This window comes from Cricetulus griseus (genome assembly GCF_003668045.3).
Source record: "Cricetulus griseus strain 17A/GY chromosome 1 unlocalized genomic scaffold, alternate assembly CriGri-PICRH-1.0 chr1_1, whole genome shotgun sequence".
Taxonomy (NCBI): Eukaryota; Metazoa; Chordata; class Mammalia; order Rodentia; family Cricetidae; genus Cricetulus; species Cricetulus griseus.
This window is the reverse complement of record NW_023276807.1, coordinates 162502051-162525989: the sequence shown is the minus strand read 5'-3', so window position 1 is coordinate 162525989 and position 23939 is coordinate 162502051. Positions and strand designations below refer to the sequence as shown.

The 23939-nt window shown below is 39.4% G+C and overlaps 1 protein-coding gene and 1 non-coding gene across 11 annotated transcripts in view; one reads left to right on the top strand and one right to left on the bottom strand.

Annotated features, from left to right (window-relative positions):
- Lin54 (lin-54 DREAM MuvB core complex component) overlaps positions 1–23939 on the top strand; it is a 60280-nt gene that overhangs the window by 15613 nt on the left and 20728 nt on the right. For 3 of the 10 annotated variants that reach the window (XM_027387614.2, XM_027387615.2, XM_035452307.1), the window contains exons 2-4: positions 2919–3634; positions 8392–8515; positions 17622–17764. In XM_027387614.2, coding sequence (XP_027243415.1) covers positions 2951–3634; positions 8392–8515; positions 17622–17764 — 951 coding nt within the window. In that variant the 5' untranslated portion in view covers positions 2919–2950. Of the gene's footprint in view, positions 1–2918; positions 3635–8391; positions 8516–11470; positions 11569–17621; positions 17765–23939 lie in introns of those variants that run through there. The other 7 variants (XM_027387618.2, XM_027387619.2, XM_035452306.1 and 4 more) reach the window with 6 other exon arrangements.
- LOC113830868 lies at positions 15031–15155 on the bottom strand. Its single transcript, XR_003479591.1, has one exon. It is a non-coding gene; the product is annotated as a small nucleolar RNA SNORA40 (small nucleolar RNA).

The window sequence follows — 23939 nt, the reverse complement described above, 5'->3', positions numbered from 1 at the left end:
CTTAGAGCCACGTCAATCCAGGCAGAGAGGCAGTGCCTGGAATCCCAGTACTTGGGAGGTAGAGGCCGTTCTTGTCTACAAAGGGAGTTCAAGGCCACCCTTGCCTACATTCGAGCCTTTCTCAAAAACAAACAAAAAAACCCTCTACCTTTTTAAACAATACAGGCTTTTAATATAACTAACATGAGTGCTTTCCTAACTTTACGAAGCCCTGGTGTAAATATAACTAATATGAGTGCTTTCCTAGCTTCATGAAGCCCTGGTTTGATGCCCAGTACTGCACAAACCAACATGGTGGCACAAACCTGTAATCTTAAAATTTAGGAGATGGAGGCAGGAGGATTAGAAGTTCAAGGTTATCCTTGGCTTCAGAATGAAGGTAACCTGAACTGCATTCTCATGTCTCAGAAAACAAGCCCCCCACTCCTGCCTCAGTGTGGCTGGAGAGATGGCTCAATAGTTAAGAGCTACTGCTGCTCTCTCAAAGGAGGTGGATTCAGTTCCCAGCACTTATATGTTGCTCATAACCATCTCCAACATTGTCTTCTGGCCTTCACACAGGCACTGTATGTACATGATGCAATTACATACATATAGGCAAAATACTCATACACATATAGATAAATAATCTTTAAAAAAAAAACCTAGCAATTCTATATCTAGGTATTTATTCAAAAGAAATGGAAAGACATAGCCATAGAATCTTGAACCTAATGTTTATGACAGGGTTGTCTGTAACAATTCCAAACTGAGGAAGTTCAAATGCCCAGTATTAAGTGGATGATGTACGAAGTGGGAGATCTGTGCAGTAGAGTACTATTTAACAGTCAAAAGGAGGAGAACTAGTATTGAGTGCAACAGTGAGATCAATCTCAAAACCCTGCTGTGAGGAAGGCATGGTATTCAATTCTGTGTATGCCTCAGGTGCATAGCACAGAAGGTCCGGACTCAACAGTAAGTAGTCTAACTGTGTTGGGTTTTTTACTTTACAACAGTGTTCTCAACCTTCCTAATGCTGTGTCCCTTTAACACAGTTCCTCATGTTGTGGTGACCCCCCCAAACCATAAAATTATGTTCATTGCTACTTGATAACTATAATTTTGCTTCTGTTATGAATATTAATGTAGATATCTGATATGCAGGATATCTGATATTCAACAACTGTGTCAGGGCCGTTAGACTCACTAAGGCGTTGAGACCCACAGGTTGAGAAGCACTGCTTTACAACATGCTAAGGTAGAGCTGGAAGGAGGCTTAGCCATTAAGGTTAAGAGTACCTATTGTTCTTCCAGAGAACTGGAGTTCATTCCAACACCCATATGGGGTGGCCCACAAGAGCCTGTGTTTTCCTCTGATACTCTGTCATCTAGTTGTTTGGTAGGTGCATTATATATTTGACTTAGGCATTTTATGACTGTTTTCTGGGTCAGTATCTTACAACAAGTAACATCTGTCCATGATTAAACCCTGTACATGAAGTTCTAGTATGAGCAAAAATGCAGAGCTGTTCTGATAGACAGCACTTATGTAGTGTGGGCTTTTAGGACAGGGAGTTGACTGTGAAGGGTTAGGCTTATTTTAGTCTCCACTTAAAAACACCAGTGGAACAATGTTTATGATAGTATAAGTTTGCATTTAAAATGACTAACTTTGAATCCTGTCTCTACCATTCATTAATTGTCTTGGGCAATTATTTAAGCTTTCTACATTTTTTATATGTAAAATAGGGGTGGTAATGCTACACACATCAGAGGTTTGGGGAGGAAAATTATGCCATCTTTGCCATAGTAAGTTCTCTATACTGATGACTTATTTTGGCAGCAGTGATATTTGCCATGGCTACTAAGTACAATTTGCTGTTTATATGTGTTCCTTTTCTTTTGTGTGACACAGGCTTCCTTGGAACCTGCTGTGGTGTGGTCCTTTTCTTAGGGCTGAGAGGGTCATTATCCACGCCAGCTATGTGTGTTTGTGTGTTTTCAATGCTTGTTATATTACAGACAATGGGGTGGGTGTGGTGATGGCACCTGCAATGTTAGCACCCAGGAGGCTGAAGGATTAAGACAGCCTGATCCAAGCGGTGAGCTGACATCACTGCCTCTAAGAGGAGGAAGAAATGCCAATTGGGTTTTAAAGAGTTTTGAAGTTCTCTGAGCAAACACATTGGCTCTGTCTTTAAATACATGCTGATTCACTGGAATTCACTGGTTTATTAGAAGTTCTAAATGACTTTTTAGCTAAAGGCATTACAGCTGATTGTCTGGACCTACTTTTTTTTTCCTTGATGAGGACTAGCTGTATATGTTTTCTATATTATTTATTTTTATTTTATATGTATGTATGGTTTACATGTATATATGTGTACCATGTGCATGCCCAGTGCCTGTCGAAGTCAGAAGAGGGCATGGGATGATCAGGAATTGGAGTTCCAGAATGTTGTGAGCCACCATGTGAGGGCTGGAAACTGAACACTGCCTTCTGCAGTAGCAACAGTTGTTCTTGATTGCTGAGACAGCTTTCTAGACTTGTAAATGGCAGAGGATTTGAAGATCTTTTCAAAGAAAAATTCCCTTAGTATGAATTTAATTGATAAGACTTGGGCCACATAGTCCATTTGATCTCCATTCATGAAGTGGATACATCTAGAAACTCCTTTAACATTTAATGAATGTTTATAAACAGGGTAGTGCCATATGTAGGACCTAGGTAGATTATTGAAGATTTAAAGATATTTCCATATCTTAGATGCTTAAAAGCTACAATTTGTGAAAATGGCAAAATCTAGATAAGTATCTGGAATGTCCTTCATTTATTATTTATCAATTTCAACACTATTGGTTTTGTCATTTATATTTTTCTTGAATGTATTTTTAAAATATGCTTAAAAACCTGGTAACAGGCTTCCCTTTTCTTCCAGCACCTGGGCATCTTCTTAGAAGCAGAGCGATCATGGAGGTGGTGCCGGCTGAGGTGAATAGTTTGCTTCCAGAGGAGATAATGGACACTGCTATAACTTTAGTGGATGAGGATAGTATTGAGGCTGTAATTGTGTCATCCCCAATTCCCATGGAGACAGAACTGGAAGAAATTGTCAACATAAATTCTACTGGTGACTCTGCAGCCACGCCCATCTCCACGGAACCAATCACAGTGTACAGTACCCACACTAACCAAGTTGCAGTGAATACCACAGTTACTAAAGCAGAGTCTAATACCACAGTGAAACCAGCATTTCCAAGTGGCCTTCAAAAGCTTGGTGCTCAGACTCCTGTGACTATATCAGCCAATCAGATTATTTTAAACAAAGTCTCACAGACATCTGATCTTAAACTTGGCAATCAGACCCTTAAACCAGATGGACAGAAGTTAATTTTAACAACTTTGGGCAAGTCTGGCTCACCAATTGTTTTAGCACTACCCCATAGCCAGCTACCCCAGGCTCAGAAAGTTACAGCTCAGGCCCAGCCAGGAGATGCTAAGTTACCACCGCAACAAATTAAAGTAGTTACCATTGGAGGGAGGCCAGAGGTGAAACCTGTCATTGGTGTCTCAGCATTGACCCCAGGAAGTCAACTGATTAATACTACAACTCAGCCCTCTGTGTTACAGACCCAACAGTTAAAAACAGTACAGGTAAAAACAAAAAGGGGGCGTATTACTTAAAGTGCATGTTAAAAAAATTAAACTGACTCAAAGTTATGTTTATAGGGTTGTTAATTGCATAGCTTTTAATGAATTCTTCTGAATGTTTTAAAGTAACTGTGGATTTGGTTTGTTTTTAAATTTGATATGTCTAATGCTCACAAAAATTTTTGCCAGAAAACTTGCAGCAAACTAAATTTTGGTTAAATTGCCCAATTGTTTGTTTATAACCTTTTAAGCATTTTATACATAGTGGTAGTTTGGCTACAAGGGTATTATTTTGCTGGCATAAAGATGCCCAACTTAGTGCAAAGCCATCAAATAATCAGTCTTTCTTTTTTTTTTGGTTCATTACTGAGTAAAGGCTGGGAAAACTTTGCTGTTCTGAGAACCCTTGGGGGCAGCAATAGCTGATCCTCACCTGTGTTTGTCTCTTACTTGGAACTTATTGTTCATCACCATCGTTCATGTTTGCATTATGAGAAAGACAGTGAATATAACGGAGCAGATCATAGGACTGAGTCATCCTCCATGCCATCCTACTGGCTGTAGGTAGCTTGCTCTCTGAAGTTTTTAACCTTAGCTTAAGATGGCTATTTGATCATTTAACAAAACAAAGCAATGTAGCACTGCGCAGTTCTCAAAACAGTGAGGATCCTTCAAAATAGTACTTAATAGTGTGAATAGTGCCCTAAATAGTAGATTACCAAGACATACATTAAACATACATAACATACATGCACAACATGTTTTTCAGGTTTTTTATGGCTAAAAAAGCCTCTTTAGGCTACCAGAATGCTTAGAAATACATGTAGAAAGGCATGTAGAAATACAGTGATTCATGTATAAGAAGGAAACCACAGTACATTCCATGTTTGGAAGAGTTGTCTTTTAAAAGAAGCCAGAAGGCAGTCAGTTGTTTGTTGTGACTCCCACCTTTAATCACAGCACTTGGGAGGCAGAGGCAGGTGGACAGCCTGGTCTTCAGAGCAAGTTCCAGGACAGCCAGAACTACACAGGGAAACCAAAAGGAAAAAAAAAAGAAAGAAAGAAAGAAAGAAAGAAAGAAAGAAAGAAAGAAAGAAAGAAAGAAAGAAAGAAAGAAGAAACTGAGGCAGAGTTCCTCACGAAGCTTTCAAAGGTGATTTATGCTTCTTCATCATGAATATATTCTTGAGTGACATAGCCTAGCCATTGTGAAGTATCCTGTTGTAATGCCTGTTTAATTGGCTTTGGCATTTATGATATATGTCACTATAATGATAGAAATCAAAGTGTCATTCAAAATCAGATTTGCACAAAATTGTTACAGATTAGTTTGAGCTATAACTTTAATTTTTAAGTTTGAAAAAAGATTCTCTTACTCACTTGTTTTATAGCAAATGGTTTTTTATAAAAAAAATTCCATTTGTTTTAAAATAAGCATGTTTGTTTGTTTCAAAAAGAAGCCATTAGAAGTAGGTTTGTGGCGATCCTGTGATCCCCGTGCTTGGGAGGTAGAGGCAGAGGATAAGGAGTTCAGGCAGCCTAGGTGTGAGTCCAAAGCCAGCTTGTGTCAAGACTAACACATGTTACAATAAATCTTTTCACAATTGAATTCTGCCAGCCATTTGGGTGACCAAAATAATACACAGAGACTTATATTAGGTACAAATGCTGCTCTGGCCAATGACTAGGATTTCTCATCTGCTAGCTCAGTCTTAATTATCATAAATCTATGTAAGACTTATCTTATTGGACTCCAGTGGCAAGTGTCCTGCCTTCCCAGGCTCACATGGTGACTCTGGAGGAAGAGAGAAGGCGCCCACTTCCTTCTTGCCCTTGAATATATTAGTCTCCTTGCTATGTCACTTCCCGCCTGGATCACCACAAGTATTACATTCCCAGAATTTTAGAGAGACTAGTCTTGCCTAACTTACTGCCAGGTTCCAAACATACTTTCATTCAATAAGACAAACACATACACAGAAGCACTTCCCCATTACACATTTATAGTTGTCTACATTAGGTTCCATAATAGTGAGGCTATTTCAAGGCATATGGGTATACAAATTTGATTTTCCCCAGATAGTCCACAGCATCTTTTTAACTTTAGTCAGAGTGGTGAGGTTGTTGAAAGTGGACATCAGGCAAGAATGAAGGAGACCCATGTACAGAAGTAATGAAGGTAGCAACTGTAGCACAGTTGATGATAGGTATAATTCCAGAGAAGTAACTGTTGTCCCATATTTGTGGTGTCTAGTGTGTGTGAGAACAATAAGCAGTTAGCAGTGTGGGACAGCATAGCCCCTTAGTGGCTTCTAGATGTGTCCATCATGATGCTGAAAGTTATTTGCATGAGTTATTGATTTACTTTTCTACCTTACTTGTTAATTATTTTTCATTTTTATCTTGGTTTGCTAATTTCATAAATTTATTGAAACTAATTATTTAAAACATTGTAAGGTTTTTAAAAACTTATGTGAATGAATTGCTTGAATGTGTGCATGTATGTGTACGTATGTATGTATGTATATATGTATACTATGTGTGTGCCTAGTTTCTGCAAATTCCAAAAGGCATCAGATCTTTTGAAATTGGAGTTACAGATAGTTGTGAGCCTTCATGAGGGTGCTGGGAATGGAACCTAGGTCCTCTGCAAGAGTAATAAGTTCTCTAAACCACTAATGAGCTTTGTGCATGTCAGTCAAGGACTCTAGCAAATGAACCCAGGCCAGGAACGATCCCTTTTTCACCTTGATTCCTAAACTTCTCTGGAACAAAAGTGTAAGTAAAATAGAGCATAAAGAATCATTTTCAAGAGCATACATGAAGCTCTGCATTCCATATACGAAAGGTAAAGCCAGGTGTGGTGGCTCATGTCTGTGATCCCCGTGCTTGGGAGGTAGAGGCAGAGGATAAGGAGTTCAAGGCCAGCCTAGACAATGTGAGGGCTTGTGTCAAGACTAACCATGGTTCCTTAATGGATCTGGAATTGTTATCTTGAGCAGTGCTCCACTAAAGGAAGACAATCACAAGAGCAAGATGAGATCGTAATGTGCTTTTGGTTCCATTGTTTAGATTTTTTCCTGTTTGGTAAGCATATAGCATATAATGGTGAAAATCAGGAAAGGGGGAAATAATTTGAATAGCTAAGGTTATGTGTTTCTAAGATGGTGTACCTCTGTGGTCACTGATTAATGAGACTCCCTTTTGCATTAAAGCTTAGTAAGCACTTGGGGAGTGGGGGAGTGCTTCCCTTCATGTCTCTGGACAGCATCAACTTTCCAAAGTAGAGTTGATTTACTCAGCTATGTCATGGTTTGCAAGCTGGGTATATTGTTATACACTAATGTATATCCTTTTTTGAAAATATGATTTTTCTCTCCAAAGTATTTGTGTCACTGATATGATCTGAATATAAGAAAGTAAACATTGTGAGTGTAAGATAGCATGCTGTTTGTGATTTGAGCACATAGAACTGATATTTATCTGTGGTCAATACTATTTCTGATATATTGCTATTCATGTTGGTCATGTTTATTCATTTGAGTCACCTCCAGTAATAAATAATACTTTAGGGTCTCAGTATACACATCTGCCAAAAGAAAATATTTAGTGTTCTTCACACACTGAACTTTGAGTTTTATGCCAGGTAAGTTTCTGCTCCTTCCTTTAGCAGCTATGTCTTTGCATTTTATGACAATTTCAACATAAAAACATTGATCTTGGGTATGGTGGCTCACACCTGTAATCTCAACATTTGGGAGTTTGAGGCCAGCCTGGCCCTCTTAGTTAGCTTTACAAGAATGACTCTGTCTCAAAAAATGAACAAAAAATAACTGTACCGTATTGGTGCATCTGTCTTCTTTGACTTGTGGCAAATTTTAGTTCAGGTCAACTTTATATTGGAAATGAATTAAGTAATGTGCAATTAGTCCCTTAAAAGGAGTTTAAAACACAATAAGTATTATTTCAGTAAACATGTTTTAGAGACTTTTACAAATCCTTGTTCTACTAAACAGGTCTCTTTGCAATTGGGTTCAGTTTTTCCTTTACTCCTGGTGTGTGTGTGTGGTGTGTGTGTGTGTGTGTGTGTGTGTGTGTGTGTGTGTGTGTGTGTGTGTGTGTAGCTGAAAGTCTGCTAGGTGTGGTGGCTTATGCCTATAATTCTCAGTACTTGGGAGGGTGAGGCAGGGAGATTGCCATGAGCTCAAGGTCAGCCTGGGTAACAGTGAGTTCCAGGCCAGCCTGAGCGGCTGAATGAGAAACAAGTGAAAAAGAGAAAGTGAAAAGAAAGAAAATGTAGTTGTAAATCTGTAATATGTAATAATTTACATCTTGGATCATAGGCAAATGTGGTCATACATAGTGGGCATCGATGCCTCATTGCATTGTATGTTTTGAACCCCGTCTTTTTGTTACAGAATAGCTTATTTGAAAAACTAACATTGTGCATAGTGTTTCACTATTAAACATTATTATTATGGTTATCATTATTAAACTTTACTATTGTTTTCACCATTTGCATATTTCATAGAGATTAGGGATTATCATGAAATTGGAGGCATTAGGACACATGTGTTTATAGATATGATCATATTAATTTTTGGTGAATGGATTATTTTAAATTTTTTATATATTAATACATAGATAGATTTGCTAAATGACCTAGCTTTATATATACTACTGTTGTATGAATCTTGTCTAACTTCTGTTGCACAGATTTTTATGGAAACTATGTCTTCATAATTATTTATATGTTTCAGATTGCTAAGAAGCCTCGAACACCAACCTCTGGTCCAGTGATCACGAAGCTCATCTTTGCAAAACCAATTAATAGTAAAGCAGTCACCGGACAGACAACTCAAGTGTCACCACCAGTCATCACAGGTTATATTCCTTTATAGTCTATCAAGTTAAATGTATGTCTTTTTTTTTTTGTTTAGATTTAGCAAAGGCTATTCTGCTGCCTTGAAATGTTTTCAGTGCAGCAATCATAGCTTATTTATTAGTATTTTTGCACTCTTTTGTTAAACATAATTTTTTAATATAATGTATTCTGATTACGGTTCCTCTGCCCCAACTCCTCCTGAATCCTTACTTCCCAGAACTCCTCCCAGATCATCCACACTCCCCTCAGGTTATCCCCACTCCTGCCCCTTCCAGTTTTCTTTCTCTCTTTCTTTAGAAAACAAATAGGCTAACAAAAAAGCAAATAAACCAGAATAAAAAACAATACAAAATAACAAAAAGCACAAGAAAACACACAGAGAGATACATACACACAAAAAACAAAATCTATATAAACACAAGATGGGAAATTATAACCCAGTTCTTCTGGCTGAACTATCTCCCACATACAATTCTTTATGAACAGAAAATTGTCATGTTATCAAATAATAGTTGCTTAAATAATAATAGCAGAATTTAAGCTATATTCCATTTACCACTAGTCTCCTTATTGTGTCCCAGTTCCTTTTTATTATATACTTTAAAATGTGTCATCACCAGTAATTGTGTCATTTTGGATATTTAAACTTCAAGTGTTCTGTTAGTAATGTAGTTCAGTTAGTAGAAAGGTTGACTATGCCTGAGACTTGGTATCAATTCACAGTAATACAAAACAGCACCAACAAGATCCCAAACAATACAGCTCTCCCTGGTTAGCATGATTACATCTATGCATGCCATTGTTCAGTCTTTGGGTCATTTATAATATGTTGCAACTTAATCACAGGTTTACCTTGTAATTGCGGACAGAATGCATAGAGGTAGATATCTGTTGTGTCACTAGAATTATTGGTGCTAAGTTTAGTTTGCAGAGATAATTTTGTCTTTTTTGGTGGGTAGAGGTAGGATTTTGCTCTATTGCCCTGTAGCCCAGGCTGGCTTTTGAATTCACAGTAGTCTTCCTCCCTAGCACTGGGATTATGAGTATCCATATTATGCCCATCTTAATTCCTTCTTTTGACTAGTTCTTTATAGTCTTTAAATTTTTGTATATTGCACATCTTAATCTACCAAAGTAGTTGTCCTGTATTATAAGTAGTAGGTTAAATCATTTTTATATTGTATCTAACGCTGTTTCAAAATATGCTAAGATTGTTTTTAAATGGTGGGGGTTCTCATTAAAGATGGATTTACCTATGTACAGCTGGTTTCTCTAAATACAAATTTGATCTTGTCACATCCATGCTTAAAATATTCTTTGCTTTATTCATTTCTTGGCCTTGACATATTCAAATGTCAGTGTTGTTGTAGCTGTTAGGATCTAATGTATAATATAATAGCCTTTCACTTGGCCACCTGTTAGCCCAAACCTATTAAACTTATAAGAGATAGCAACTAGATTGTGCTCTCTCGGCACTAAGGGTCTTAGCAGTATTTCTCTTGCCTGGAGTGACTTTCTTTGTGACTAACTTGCTCATCTCACCTCTTGACCAGTCCTCTTAGAAGTTTCCTGGGGTTTAATCAGGCACCTTCATGTAATTGTTTTCATATGTGTTTACATTGAGTTTGATTATTTCTATCATATATTTACCTTTCTGGTGTAGTTTGTTTTCTAGGTCTCACTATGTAGCCTTGACTGACCTGAACCTCACTCACTATGTAGACCAAGCTGGCCTCTAACTCACCTCCCAAGTGCTGGGATTAAATGCGTGCACCACCCACCTGGCATATCCTTATCTTTAATAATTTTTTTTTAAACTAGCTTATAACTTGCCCCTAGTTATACTCTATTATGGTACCTGGTTCCTTATTTGTCCCCCCTAATGCAGTTAAGATTTTCTTGATAGTAATTTTTTTCTTTTTGTTTTTCGAAACGGGATATCTTTGTGTAGCCTTGGCTGTCCTGGAACTTGCTCTATAGACCAGACTGGCCTCAAACTCACAGAGATCTGCCTGCCTTTGCTCCCAAGTGCTGGGACTAAAGGCAAGTGCCACCACTGCCTGGAGATAGTGATTATTTTGTTTCTTTACCGTTTAGTTTTTAAGAATTACTTTATTTAAAAACATTTCTCATTAAGGTCCCAGTGAGATGGCTTAGCAGGTAAAGGCACTTGCTGCTAAGCCCAGCAACCTGAGATTAATATTGCTGAAGGAGACAACCAATTCTCAAAGTTGTTCTCTGACCTCCAGATGTGCACCATAGCACATACCTGCAGGTTTGTGTACATACCCACAATAAGTAAATATTAAAAATTTCCCACATAAGTGGCTAGCTCAGTGGCATTCAGTATATTCATATTATTGTTCAATGTGCTGTCATCCTTTTTTTTATCTCCAGAACTTTTCAACTTGTGAAACTTTAAACTCATTAAACTCCTATTCCTCATTCCTCCCTGTCATGCATTGTCCTGCTTCATGGGATTCTGAGTATCCTATATGCCTATCCAGGTAAAATCATTAACACTGATCATTTGTCACTGGCTTCTTTCATGTACTGTAACGTCTTCAAATCCATCTGTGTTCCAGCGTGTTTAAATTTATTTCCTTTTAAAAGGCAGAATAGTTTCATTGTGTGTATGTACAAGATTGATGGTGGTTCTTTTATTTTGGCTGTGAAACTGTTTAGGTCAGTGGGTATTATTGAATGAGTATGTGTATCTTAAAGACAGTATAATAATGTAGTGTAAAAGCTGTTGGAAGATTGGTCTTTTATTCATGGCTCTTGAATTGATTTTCTCCATGATCATGGATCAATGTATTATTTGTTCATCTTGTGGGAAAGGGGTGTTCACACATAGTCTTATTTAACCCAGGTGGGGCTCAAAGCTTATTGTGTGGTTGAGGCCAACCTTGAACTCCTGATTCTTATGCCTCCTGTCTTCCAGGTGCTGGGATTACAGGTGTATGATACCACACCCACTTTTGTTTGTCTTCTTTAAAATATGAATACCATCACCTCACATGACTATTGGGATGGTTAAATGAGATTAGAGGTTTGTATTATGAGAGCTTCTAAGATGCAGGGTTACTTCATGGTCCCAAACTTTATTGTTGTGTGAAAATATTTACTAATGAATTGATCTCTCTTAGAATTTAGCCTTAGCTGGGCATGGTGCCATATGCCTATGTTCTCATTTGGAATGCTGAGACAGGAGGATTACTGTGGGTTTGAGACCAGAAGGTTCCAGAACAACCTGGGTTACAGACAGACCTTGTCTCAAAAAATCAAACAAACCAAAAACATACAAAAAAGTCTTATAACTTAATTTCAAGGCAAAATTACATTACTTGTATATTTCCTTAATTTGCAGTTTGAGATGAATAGGATTAAGGGTTAGGTTAGAAAATCATAAATGCCCTGAATATGGTGGCTCATGTCTCTAATCCCAACATTCGGAGGCTGACACCACAGGATGGTTGCTAGGCCAGCCAGAACTCAACAGCATGATCCTGTCTCAAAGGGAAAGAAAATGGCATAAGTGGGCATGATGCCCAGTGGGCAAAGGCTGCTGCCACCAAGTCTCCCTACCTGGGATGGATCTCTACGTGGTGAAGGAGAGAGCTGACACATCCAGGGTGTCCTCTGACTCACCACTAAATGAATTAATTTTTTAAAAGAAGAGGAAAATCATAAATGCTAATTGGAGGAAAATCTAGTAGATTCCTAAAAAAGAATAACTTGAATTTTAAAATATATCATGAAATATTCAAATATTTGCAAGTTATGCGTCAAGCTGAATTTGCTCTTGTGCTGTATCCTACAGGGTTTCAGAGGGGACCTCTCCCCAACCACGGCATTAGCAGCTCATTTGTTTTGTTTATCCTAAGAGGGTGGGAATTCCCCCACCCCCAAGAGAATATAAAGGCTTTATTGGCCAGTTATGTGTCATTCCAAGCAGCCTGTGATCTCTGCTTGAGACCAAGAACCAGAGTCGTTCTTGGGTGTAAGTTTGATGTCCATGGCCCCTGGGAGCCAGTATGAGCACCTGGGGAGTATCTAGGCAAACCTGCATTTTTGTACCAGGTGGAGAAGGATGCGGGGCTCAAGGTCATCCTTGGCTATACTGTGTAATATTCTAGGCCAGCCTGGGCTACCCAAGGGCCTGTCTTGAACTCAAACCCCAAACTGGAAAGTTCCCTTTGTAGCTCAGGGTGTTTTTTATGAGTTGTCCCCATTTAATGTTCGTTCAGAAATTGCACAGGAGTAGGAAGGATAGTATTCCCTCTGTTCCATCCTGCCCCACATAAGGGAAGGTGGTACACCAGGACCCTTGCTATAGCACATGTACTGACCTCACCTTGGATTGCCTGTGAAACCAAGCTCCTGGAAGGCTTGTTGGGAGGGAAGTGTGCTTCCAGGGCCCCCAGAGAGACAAAACACAGATCTTCATGCTCACATTGTGGCATGTGCATAATACAATAATAAATCTTATTTTAAAAACAAAATTATACACTTAAATTGTGTGTGTGTGTGTGTGTGTGTGTGTGTGTGTGTGTGTGTGTGTGTGTACATGCAAGCTGAGTGCAAGCCCTTGTGTACCTTAGCATATGTGTGGAGGTCACAGCACAACTTGAGGCAGTCCCTTCTCTTCCACCATGTGGAGTCAGGGATCATACTCAAGTGCTCCCCCGGGCTCAGTGGCAGGGGCCTTATTCACTGAGCCATCTCACCATCTCACCAGCTATAATAAACTTAAGGGAAAAAGTGAAGGAATTATAGATACTTAGTTGGGGTATCCAAAATCCAGATAGGGCTCTCGGGGACTTACAAAATGGAGTCACTTTCCACCAAGGCAGAAGAGGATTCACCCCTTCCTCAAGCACGTGAGGTCATCACTCATAGCTTACATTAATATTGTAAGTAGTAGCCAATTAATATAGTTTGTAGGTTGGGGTGTATGTAACTTGGTGATAGAACTTGCCTGAAGTGTTAGACCCTAGGTTTGCTCTATAGTAACCCATGCCTCTATCCCAGGGGTGAAATCTGTGAGCAGGAGCATTGAGGGCTACTTGTTCTTAATTGGTACCCTGAGACAAGGTTACAGCTGTTGAGGCAGTCTGGCCATGTGGCTGTCTTGCCCAACCCGAGTTCAGGGAGCTGTTCACATGCCTGCCTGTGCTGCCTTCTGGGTAACTCACTGTACCCAGCTGCTGTCAGGAACTCTGCTCTCACTTCCTAGCCCCCTCCTGCACTTGTTATTTCATCATTGTCTCCCAGTGCCAGGGGATGACCTCCAGTTGGTTGTGAAGAGGCCCTATATTACTCTCAACAGCTTAATTTCTCAGGGGAGCCCTGGCCCCCAGCAAGCCCAGCAGAACACTGGAGTAGATGTCTTAAGGGCCAGGGATCTGTGAATGGCACAGTGGACTGCAGGGGGAAAAAGTAAACTTTTGCTTTTAATTTTCTTCCTTTTCTACAGTTTGCTTTAAATCTTAAATTATTATTGTGTAGGTAGTGTGGGTGAGTGGAAATCAAGAACAACTTTCAGGATATGGTTTTCAGATTCTTTCTTTCCAAAATAAAATGAGGATTGAATTCAGGTCTTCAGGTTTGTGTGGGAAAGGCCTTTACCCACTGAGCCATCTTGCCAGCCCCTTGCAGCATAATTTTTGCCCTTTTTAAAATGAGTTCACTTTAAATGATTTTTCTTTCCCCTAGTATTGTTTATCTTTAAAAATTGGGATTGTCTATAAGAGGGCTGGAGGGGTGGCTCAGGGCATATTGCTCCAGTTTGGCTCTCAGTATCCGCATATAATGTCCACACTTGCTACCCACTCTAGCTCTTCTGGACTCTAGGGGCATTCACTCACATGCACAAACACATACTTACTTAGACACATGCAAGACTGGAGATCTGCCCCCGCCCCCATGCATGTGGTTTTTTGTTTTTTAGAGAAAATAGCTTGGTGAAATTTGATTATACTCTTCAATCAGCTTAAGCAATCATTAGATCTTGACCAATCTTATTTCATAAGCCCACTATTCCTTCTATCCATATATTGCTTTAAAAGCAATTTCAGATAGTAAATTTTTACCTGTAAATATTTCAGCTTTAATCTATAATCTTTATATGTATGTTTATAAAATCAACCATAACAATATCAATACTCATAAAAACTAGTAACCTTAATGGTAGTTTCTAAATATCATAAAATACCACTCTCAACTTCAGTTAACTGAAATCACTTTAATGTTAATATTTTCAAATACATAAAGAAATAGTGTTTTATTTCAATTTTCTTAAGTTTTTTTTTTTTGTTTTTTTTTTTTTTTTTTTTTTCGAGACAGGGTTTCTATGTGGCTTTGGAGGCTGTCCTGGAACTAGCTCTTGTAGACCTGGCTGGTCTCGAATTCACAGAGGTCCGCCTGCCTCTGCCTCCTGAGTGCTGGGATTAAAGGCGTGTGCCACCACCGCCCAGCTCAATTTTCTTAAGTTTTAAAAAGATTTTTTTACCACATTCTTTATCATGCATATCAAAACTCATGCTGAGTAGTGAGTTCTGTGTTACAAAGGAAGATTTGTTTTTGTACCCAACTTTAAGGCTTTGGTAACAAGTTAAACAAAAACTCACACAAACTGGGTGGTGACGGCTGCATATGCCTTTAATCCCAGCACTCAGGAGGCAGAGAAAGGCAAATCTGAGTTCCAGACCAGCCTGGTCTACAGAGTTAGTTCCAGGACAGCCAGGGCTAAATAGGGAAACCACACAAATGCAACAATACATACAATTGTTAAAAAATAATAAAAATAAAATCCTTTTAAAAAATGAATGTTTCCTGAAAGATAATGCCCATTAATATGAAATATAAATACCTGAAGCAATGAGCATTTTAATGAAACTATTACTTATAATAACTTCATAATGATGGTTATTAGAACTTTACACTTGTTTCTCAGGCATTTGCTTTGCAAAGTACATACACATAAAAACCATTTAAAGATTACTGTAATTTTTAAAATTTTAAAATCACATTGATTGGTGGATGGATGGATGGATGGATGGATGGATGGATGGATGTGTGGAGGTTAGAGGACACCTTGTGGGAATTGGTTCTCTTCTCCCCATGTGGGTTCCAGGAGTCAAACTCAGTGTCTTTTCCCACTGAGCCATTTCACAGGTCCTAAAATGTTTTTAAGTTAATAAATTAAGATAAAAGTTGATTCCCTTTTAAAAACTCTTTCTACTTTGGCCTTTTTACCAAAGGAGGCAGGAGACTGCTCAGTGCTGTTGGTTACTCTTGTGTAAAGGAATAGTCCTTATGGCCCCCTTTCTCTGCATCTTCTCTCAGCCCTTGCTAGCTGAGGTTTGACCCTAGCAACTAGTGCCTTAACCATCTCCTGCTTCTTAAATACTTAGACCTTTCTTCCCTCTTTGGCAGTGGGTTTGAGCATCCCGTCCTCAGTGACTACAGCTCATTTGTGTTGAGAGAGTGTTCTTTCTAGGAAACTTTGGTCAGAGTTCTTTCATAGAGTTGGGCTTGATGCTTTCTTTCTTTCTTTCCTGCTTCTGTACATTCAATGTGGCCAGTTGATTTTGATTCTTTAACCTGGCAGCCTGGGTCAATCAGGATAATCTTGGTTTTTCCCTGCCAAAATAATCTCCAAATTGTTGCAAAGAAGAGTTTTTTGTTTATTATTCATACTTCAGAATTATGTGAATGGCCATTCGCAGTTCAGAAGATTCTTTTCATTGCTACCACCCCAGACACAGTAGAGGAAAGGGCTCTAGAAGGGCTTTTGTCAGGCCATTCTGGCCCAGAAATGACATTCATGTCTTAGTTGCCAGTGGTAGTCACATGACCCTAATTAACATCAAGACTGGGAAGGGCATCAGATCAGAGGTACAAGTACAGTGCTACCATGTGCCCCAAACAGGGGTAATCAGAATTCTTGGTGAACAGCAATAAGTTCTATGTACTCCTTTGAGAATTTAGGTCAAGGGCTGGGGCTGACCATAGGTAAAGGTAGGTGAAGGAAAGAGGATCAGACCTGTGGAATTTAGAGGTCTAGAATGACTTTGTATTCTTTTCTCACCCAGGATAAAACTTCCTGATTATTTCACCTATTGAAATATGGTTTCCAGATCCCTAAGTAGTACAGATGCCCTGCATTTCCCCAGGGTTGTTTCAGAGGTGTTATTTAATGTCTAAGGCAGAGTGAAGTGTGGGCTCTGGCCAGGGAGCTAGATGAAGTCTTTCCTTCCTTTTGGGTGCTTTAAAATCAGTGTTCAGGTTTGTCCATTCGGTTACAGCTTTTATTTTTGCTTATGTGTGTGTATGTATGTGTATTGTTATATTTGTGTTGGTGCCTTCAGAGGCCAGGGAAGTTACAGGGAATTGTGAGCCACCTGATGTGGGTATTGGGCTCTGAGTCTGGTTCTCTGGAAGAGTAGCAAGTGCTCTTAACTACTGAGTCATCTCTTTGGCCCCCACTAGCTGTTTTTATAAGTGTATGAACTTTGGTTTTGTTTGTGTGAGTCAAAGCCTGATGTATTCCTGACTAGCTGATTGCTATGTAGCTGAGAATGACTTTGGATTCTCAGGTCTCTACCTTCCCAATGGTGTCCCATCTTAACCAGGTTCTAGGGAGAGATTCATAGCTCCCTGAATACTGGGCAAGCACTCTGCCAACCAAACTGCATCTCAGCAGAACTGTGGGTTTTCATTCTGTCCTGTGTGGTTTAAGTTCAAATAGGAAGACAGCCATAGAGTAGGTAAAGTACAAATAGGAAGATAGCCATAGGACAAGTAAGGAACAAATGGGAAGACAGCCATAGGACAGGTAAGGAACAAATAGGAAGAAAGCTGTAGGACAGGAAAGGAACAGAGGCTGAAGCAAACTCGGGGCAAAAGTCCTGGGGTGTCCCAAGCTCTCTGATAGATATAGCTTAACTGTGTTTGGGACCATATTCTTAGGTAATTCTTAGGTTCACTATAGTGCATTAGGGTCCCACTAATGTCTCTGAAGTCCTTGCATATGTAGGCCATCATCATGTAAGCTTTTTAAAGTGTTACTAAAAACAGTCACCTGCCTCTCATTTGCAGGTAGGGTTCTTTCACAGTCTACTCCTGGAACTCCATCAAAGACCATAACAATATCGGAAAGTGGTGTTATTGGATCAACTTTAAATTCTACAACACAGACACCAAATAAGATAGCCATCTCACCTTTGAAGTCACCAAATAAGGTAAAAAAGAAAATCAGCCACAAATGCCAAATACTGTGGTTGTTGCCTTTATTGTCTTACAAGTAACTTCAAATACTTTAGTTCTCATAATTTCCCAAGCAGATAATAGGCACTCAGTGAATACAGGATTAATTTAGTAATCAAACTGTTTTCTCTCTCTCTCTCTCTCTCTCTCTCTCTCTCTCTCTCTCTCTCTCTCTCTCTCTCTCTCTGCTAGTTTAAGACTTGGTCTATTCTGCAGCCTGGGTGGCTGGCCTAGGGTTCAAAATCCTCCTGCTTCTGCTTCCCAGGTGGGATTTTAGGTGTCCCGATCAAGGATTCATTCTCTTCCCCCTCCCCCCCTCTCTCCTCTTTCGTCTTTCCTCTCCTCTCTCTTTGCTACACCCTCATCCACAAGCAAGAAGTCTTTGCTAGTAAAGATTTTACCTTATACACTTGGTAACAGTAATCACTGGTGATTTTTATGGCCCATATAGATACAAGTCTTTTTTAATGAAGTATATGATGTGGAGCTATTATTCAGCTACTATTTAGCAAAATTTCTCTTGGGTAATAATAGACACATGTGAGTTTGTAGTTATAAGATGCTAAAGTAACCACTGTTTTATGGAAAATAAGTTTTTGCTGGTTAACATTCAGTCCTAGAAAAGGACATTGCTGTTGCTAAGCATATTATCAAACATTTGAAGTGTAACTGCATTTTAGTCGAAGTGTTTGAGAACTTTTCATGGTTTGTTTTCATCCTGAGAAGGCAAGTATCTAGCTTACTCCCTAAGACATACTGGTGTCATTGTACCAATGTGAAGAGACAGACAAGGCAGGTATATTTTAAAAGTCACTTGGGTGGAAAGCATTTTTTTTTTTCCTGTGAGATGCCACCCTATGATTCTGGAATACATTTTCTTTTGTCCCTGACTTCCTCCTTGATTTGTAGCTATTCACAAATTAAGCAACATTGAATGTTTGCTCTATACAGTATGTAAATATGATCTCTCATACAACTAATTATAATAGACACCATAAATAAATTACTATAGTACAATAGACAAAGTTTTCTGTAATAGAATGGAGTCAGCTTATGGTTTCATGCATAATGATAAGCACTGGGCTAAAACATAAATAAGGGTTTTAATTTCAAGGAGTTTAATAAGAACATTAGACGGAAACATTAAAAATTGTCTACAAAGCCTTGTGGTGGTGGCGCATGCCTTTAATCCTAGCACTTGGAAGGCAGAGGCAGGTGGATCTTTGTCTGCACAGTGAATTCCAGGACAGGCTCCAAAGCTACACAGGGAAACCCTGTCTCAAAAAACAAAAACAAAACAAAAGTTGTCACAGAATTTTAATGATTATAGGTAGACTGATGTGTGTGTGTGTGTGTGTGTGTGTGTGTGTGTGTTCTTGACTGAGATTTATACAGAGAAAACTATTCTTGTTTTGTCTTTAGAGTCTTTCTATGTAGCCTAGGCTGGCCTTGAACTCAAGGCAATCCTTCTGCCTCAGCCTTTTGAGTACTGGGATTACTGGCATGCTCCATACACCTGTCTATGAAGGTTATTCTTCAAGATTTTTAAAGTGAAAGGTAAGTGGGACTGAGCTGTGACTGAGAAGAGGTGTTCCTGAATTTGCAGATGTGTGGTATGGTCCAGGAGCTACGTTGTATTGGTAGTAAGATCCTGAGGTACTGTGCTTGCATGGAAGAATTGCTGTCTTCAGGTACTTCCTGTTCTTCGCAGTGCATATACATCAGTGGTTCTCACTCTTGTCACTTGGGTGGAAAGTGACATTAAATTTAGACATTAAATCTAAAGCACATTAGAATTACATGGGGAATTTTAATTACCCATGCCTAATTCTCATTCCAGACTCTCTCGAGTTTGAAGTCAAGATTTTGAAACTGTCCCAAATGGGTGCTTAGACCAAGAGCCACTATTCTGAATAATAAGAGATTTGCATATTGATAAAGGAGACGTGCTGAGTTTTAAGAGGCAGTTTGGGAGAAGATAATGTAGATCCTGAGAGAGATCAGCTAGAGTCAGTTTTGCTGTACTTCAGAAGCACCTGGGCCTCTTTAAAAACAAAGCAAAACAAAACAAATGTCTGACATCTTGCCGTACCCCATTTAAATTACAGTCTGTAGGCAGGTTAGATATTAGGTTTAATATTTTCATTCTACATTGTAGGTAAGAATAGAGAGTCACTAAGTTGGATCATGAAAAGTAGCTAAATAAGTAGCTAACTGGCATTCAGCAGAACAGTCCATTTTGCTACCAGCCCAGGCCAGTGTCACTTGTCAGAATGAGATGAGTTGGGACTCTTTTATTCTTTTCTCTTCCTCCCTCTCCCCTCCCTCCCCCTCTTTCTTCCTCTCTCTCTTTCTTTGAGACAGGTTTTCACCATGTAGCCAAGATCCTGCTGCCTCAGTCTCCTAAGTGTTTAGATTACAAGTATGTGCCCAAATGCCTAGCTATTTTGGCTTTTATTATTATAATCATTTTTATTTTATATGTATGGGGATTTTGCCTGCATGTATATCTGTGCACCCTCAGAATCCAGAAAAAGGTTTTGGATCCTCTGGAACTGCAGTTTCAGGCAGCTGTAAGCTGCTATGTGGGCTCAGGGATCCAAATCTGGACCATCTAGAACAGCATTTGATGCTTTTAGCCAATATGACATCTCCCCAGCATCCTCTCCCCCTTTTCTAAGTAGACAAGAGGTAATTGCTAGGGTGCTGCCTTTTAGAAAGTCTCTTGTGGATTTCACATCTGTGGAGTTGATCAACATGTAGTTCACACCTTGAGCAAGTAACTAACAGTATATTGGGCTGATAGAAAACACTGTGGAAGAAATTGCTGATTTGAGTGAATGAGTATTTAGTTCTTTGTTAATGTTTGTTGTTGATGTCCTCATTAGTTACCTAGAGGCAGATGCCAATTGGGAAGTTTAACAGAGGCATTAACTAAAGCTATAGACCTCTTCTGGAACATTAGGCTGTATAGAGAGTGGGGAAAGCAGGACTGATCCAAAGAGGACTGTTAAAATAACAAGACTCCGTGGAAGAGAGTGAGTAAGAGTTAGCATGAAAACCAGAGTGTGGCGAGAATAATTTCAGTAATAATCCTGGGGAAGTCAATTAAGAAAAAGACTAAGGGGGCTGGAGAGATGGCTTGGAGGTTAAGAGCACTGACTGCTCTTCCAGAGATCCTGAGTTCAATTCCCAGCCACCACATGGTGGCTTACAACTATCTATAATGAGATCTGGTGCCCTCTTTGGGCCTGCAGGCAGAACAATGTATACATAATAATAAAAAATTCTTTAATTAAAAAAAAAAAAACAAAAGAAAAAAAACAAAAGGATTTTAGCTAGGTATGGTAGCATACATATTTATAGCCTTAGCACCCAGAAGGCACCCCAAGTTAAAGGACATCCTGTTCTATACATGACTCTCTCTCCAAAAGCCAACTGAAGAGTAAGAATTTCCCCTGTCCTGTTGTCCCACTGATGGGGTCAGGAAGAAACTCGGGGTGTGTTGCTGTCTTCCCAGCTGTACCACAGCCTGGACACCAATATCCGCCTTGAGTCTTCTGAGACTTGTGTTTGTCCCCATTTATAGTGGGCATCCTTTCCTCGAATCACCTTTCCTCATCCACATCTAATCTCCATAAAGCTCACAGTTTGTTTTGTATGTTCCCTTTCCATCCACCTCTCTTGAAATTCTCTCTTGAAATTCTTCTACTGTGTTCCCTCCGGAAGTAATCCTCTAGAATCTCAACCCTTTCACTGGATGCTTCCTGTGTTCTTGCTCATGATGAATACCTGATGTTTCCTGAGGATATCTACTCTGCACACACTTCAGTGATGAATCTTCTCTCCTTGAGGATTCATCTATCTATCACCAAGTCTGGCATAGGGACGACCTTGTTAACATTTCAGACAGTTCCCACGCTCTTCCTCGTCTCTGAGGCTCTCACTGTAGAGCATGAAGATGCCAGTGCTTTCTCAACTTCCATGAAAACTGCAGTTGTTTCTCACTGTAGGACAGATTTCTGTTGTATAGTCTAAATAATCGTGAAATTTCATAGGTATTTATTAGACATGCAAACATTGAATTAATGAAATGTTCTGTTTTATTTATTTCTCTGTGCTTTAAGTCACTGGATCTCAACCTGTGGGTCTGGACCCCGCCACACACTCACACACGTAGGAGTCCACACATCAGATATCATACATATCAGATATTACATAATGATCCTGTTATGAAATAGCAGTGAAATACTTTTATGGTTGGGGGGTCACCACGACATGAGGAACTGTATTAGAGGGTTGAAGCATTAGAAAGGTTGAGGAACCACTGCTTTTTTAGTTTTGCTAAATTTTTTTCATGTTTCAAGACAGGATTTCTCTGTAACAGCCCTGTCCTGGAACTCACTCTGTAGACCAGACTGCCTTCAAACTCAGAGATCCACCTGCCTTTGCCTCCCAAGTGCTGGGATTAAAGGCGTGTGCCACTACTTCCTGGCACATAACACATATTTATGTATAATGCAAAATAATTGTTTTGGTGCTGGGAATTGAACCAAAGAAATCACACATTCTGAGCCTGTGCTTTATCACTGAACTGTGTGCTTCAGCTCCATTTCACCAGTGCTTTACAGTTTTTACTGTGGAACGAACTCACTTTTCTGGTAAAATATATGCATCAATATTGTGGGGTTTGTTTTGGTGACTATTTTAAATGTCATGGCTTTCCTGATTTCAGACTCAGTTTGCTGCTGTTGGCCTCTAGCAGTACTGGTGGGTTTATCTGTTGATGGCATGTCCTGAAACTGTTGAATTTGTTATTTAGTATTAGTTAGGTTTACAGATTTTCTGGCAAAGCCATTGGGGTTTTCTATGTCTAAGACTGTCATATGACAGTGACAATTTGACTTCCTCTTTTCTGGTGTGAATAGTGTTTCTTTCTCTTACTTGATTGTTCTCTATAGTACTTCTAGCTATATTGAGTAAAAATAGTGAAAGTGAACTTTTTTTTTTTTGTTTGAGGTTTTTAGAGAGAAGGCTCTCAGTTCTTCTTCACTTCCAGAACTAGCTGTTGGACTTTTGGATGTGGCTTCATATGTTTAAGTATGTTCCTTTTGTTCCTTGAAAGCTGTCTCTGAGGGTTGCTAAGTCTAATAAAATTCTTCCTTTGTGTCTGTTGAGATGATCACATGATTGGTTGCATTACATTTATTGATTCATATGCTGCTGTTGCTGCTTCTGTCTTTCTTTGTTGTCCAGGCTGTCCTGGAGCTCTCTGTGTAGCCTAGACTTGGCGTTCCCCAGCTCTGCCTGAGTGCTGTGTGTTGTAGTTACTGTTTCATGGCATTGGGGGCCTAACTTAGGGCTTCACACTTGCTAGGCAAACAATAACCTATACCCCTTGCTCACCTGGCTAGTAGTTTGTTGAGGAATTTTGCATGTTTGTTTGTCAAAGATACTTGCTTATAGTTCTCTTTTTTTGGTTGTATTCTTATTTGCTTTTGGTGGTGGAATAATACTGGCCACATAGAATACCTTTGGAAGACTTTTTTTTTTTTTTTTGTACGAATGTAGCAAAATTGGTATATGCTGTAAATGTTTTAGTGGAATTCAGCAGGGAAGCTATTTGGCCTTGGCCTTATCTTTGGGAGGATAAAAGAAATGATTCAGTACTGATAGGGAAACTGATTTAATCTCCTTGCTTGTTATTGGTCTCTTCAGGTTTTCTGTTTCCTCAGGATCCTCTCACAGTAATGTACCTGTGTTCAGGATTCTGTTTCCTAACAGTGTTGTGTAGTTGTTCTTGGTCATTCCTAATGATTATTGTATTCCTGTGATAGCAGTTGTAACATCTCCCCTTTTTCTGTTATTTTTATTTTCTTTTTAAGATGAGCTCTTACTGAGTAACTAAGGCTGGCCTCAGCTTACTCTAATAGCTAGCTTAACCAGAAGTGGGCAGTCCTCTTACCTCAGCTTCTTAAGTGCTGGGGTATGCAATCCAGAGCTTAATAAGGCACTCCCCACACATCACACTTGCATATGTGAGCAAATCAGGAATTGCTTCTCTCCTGCCACAGGTCCTGGGAATTGAACTCAGGCCATCATGTTTGTGGTAAGCACCCTACGCATTGAGCCATCTCACTCATTGCCTTC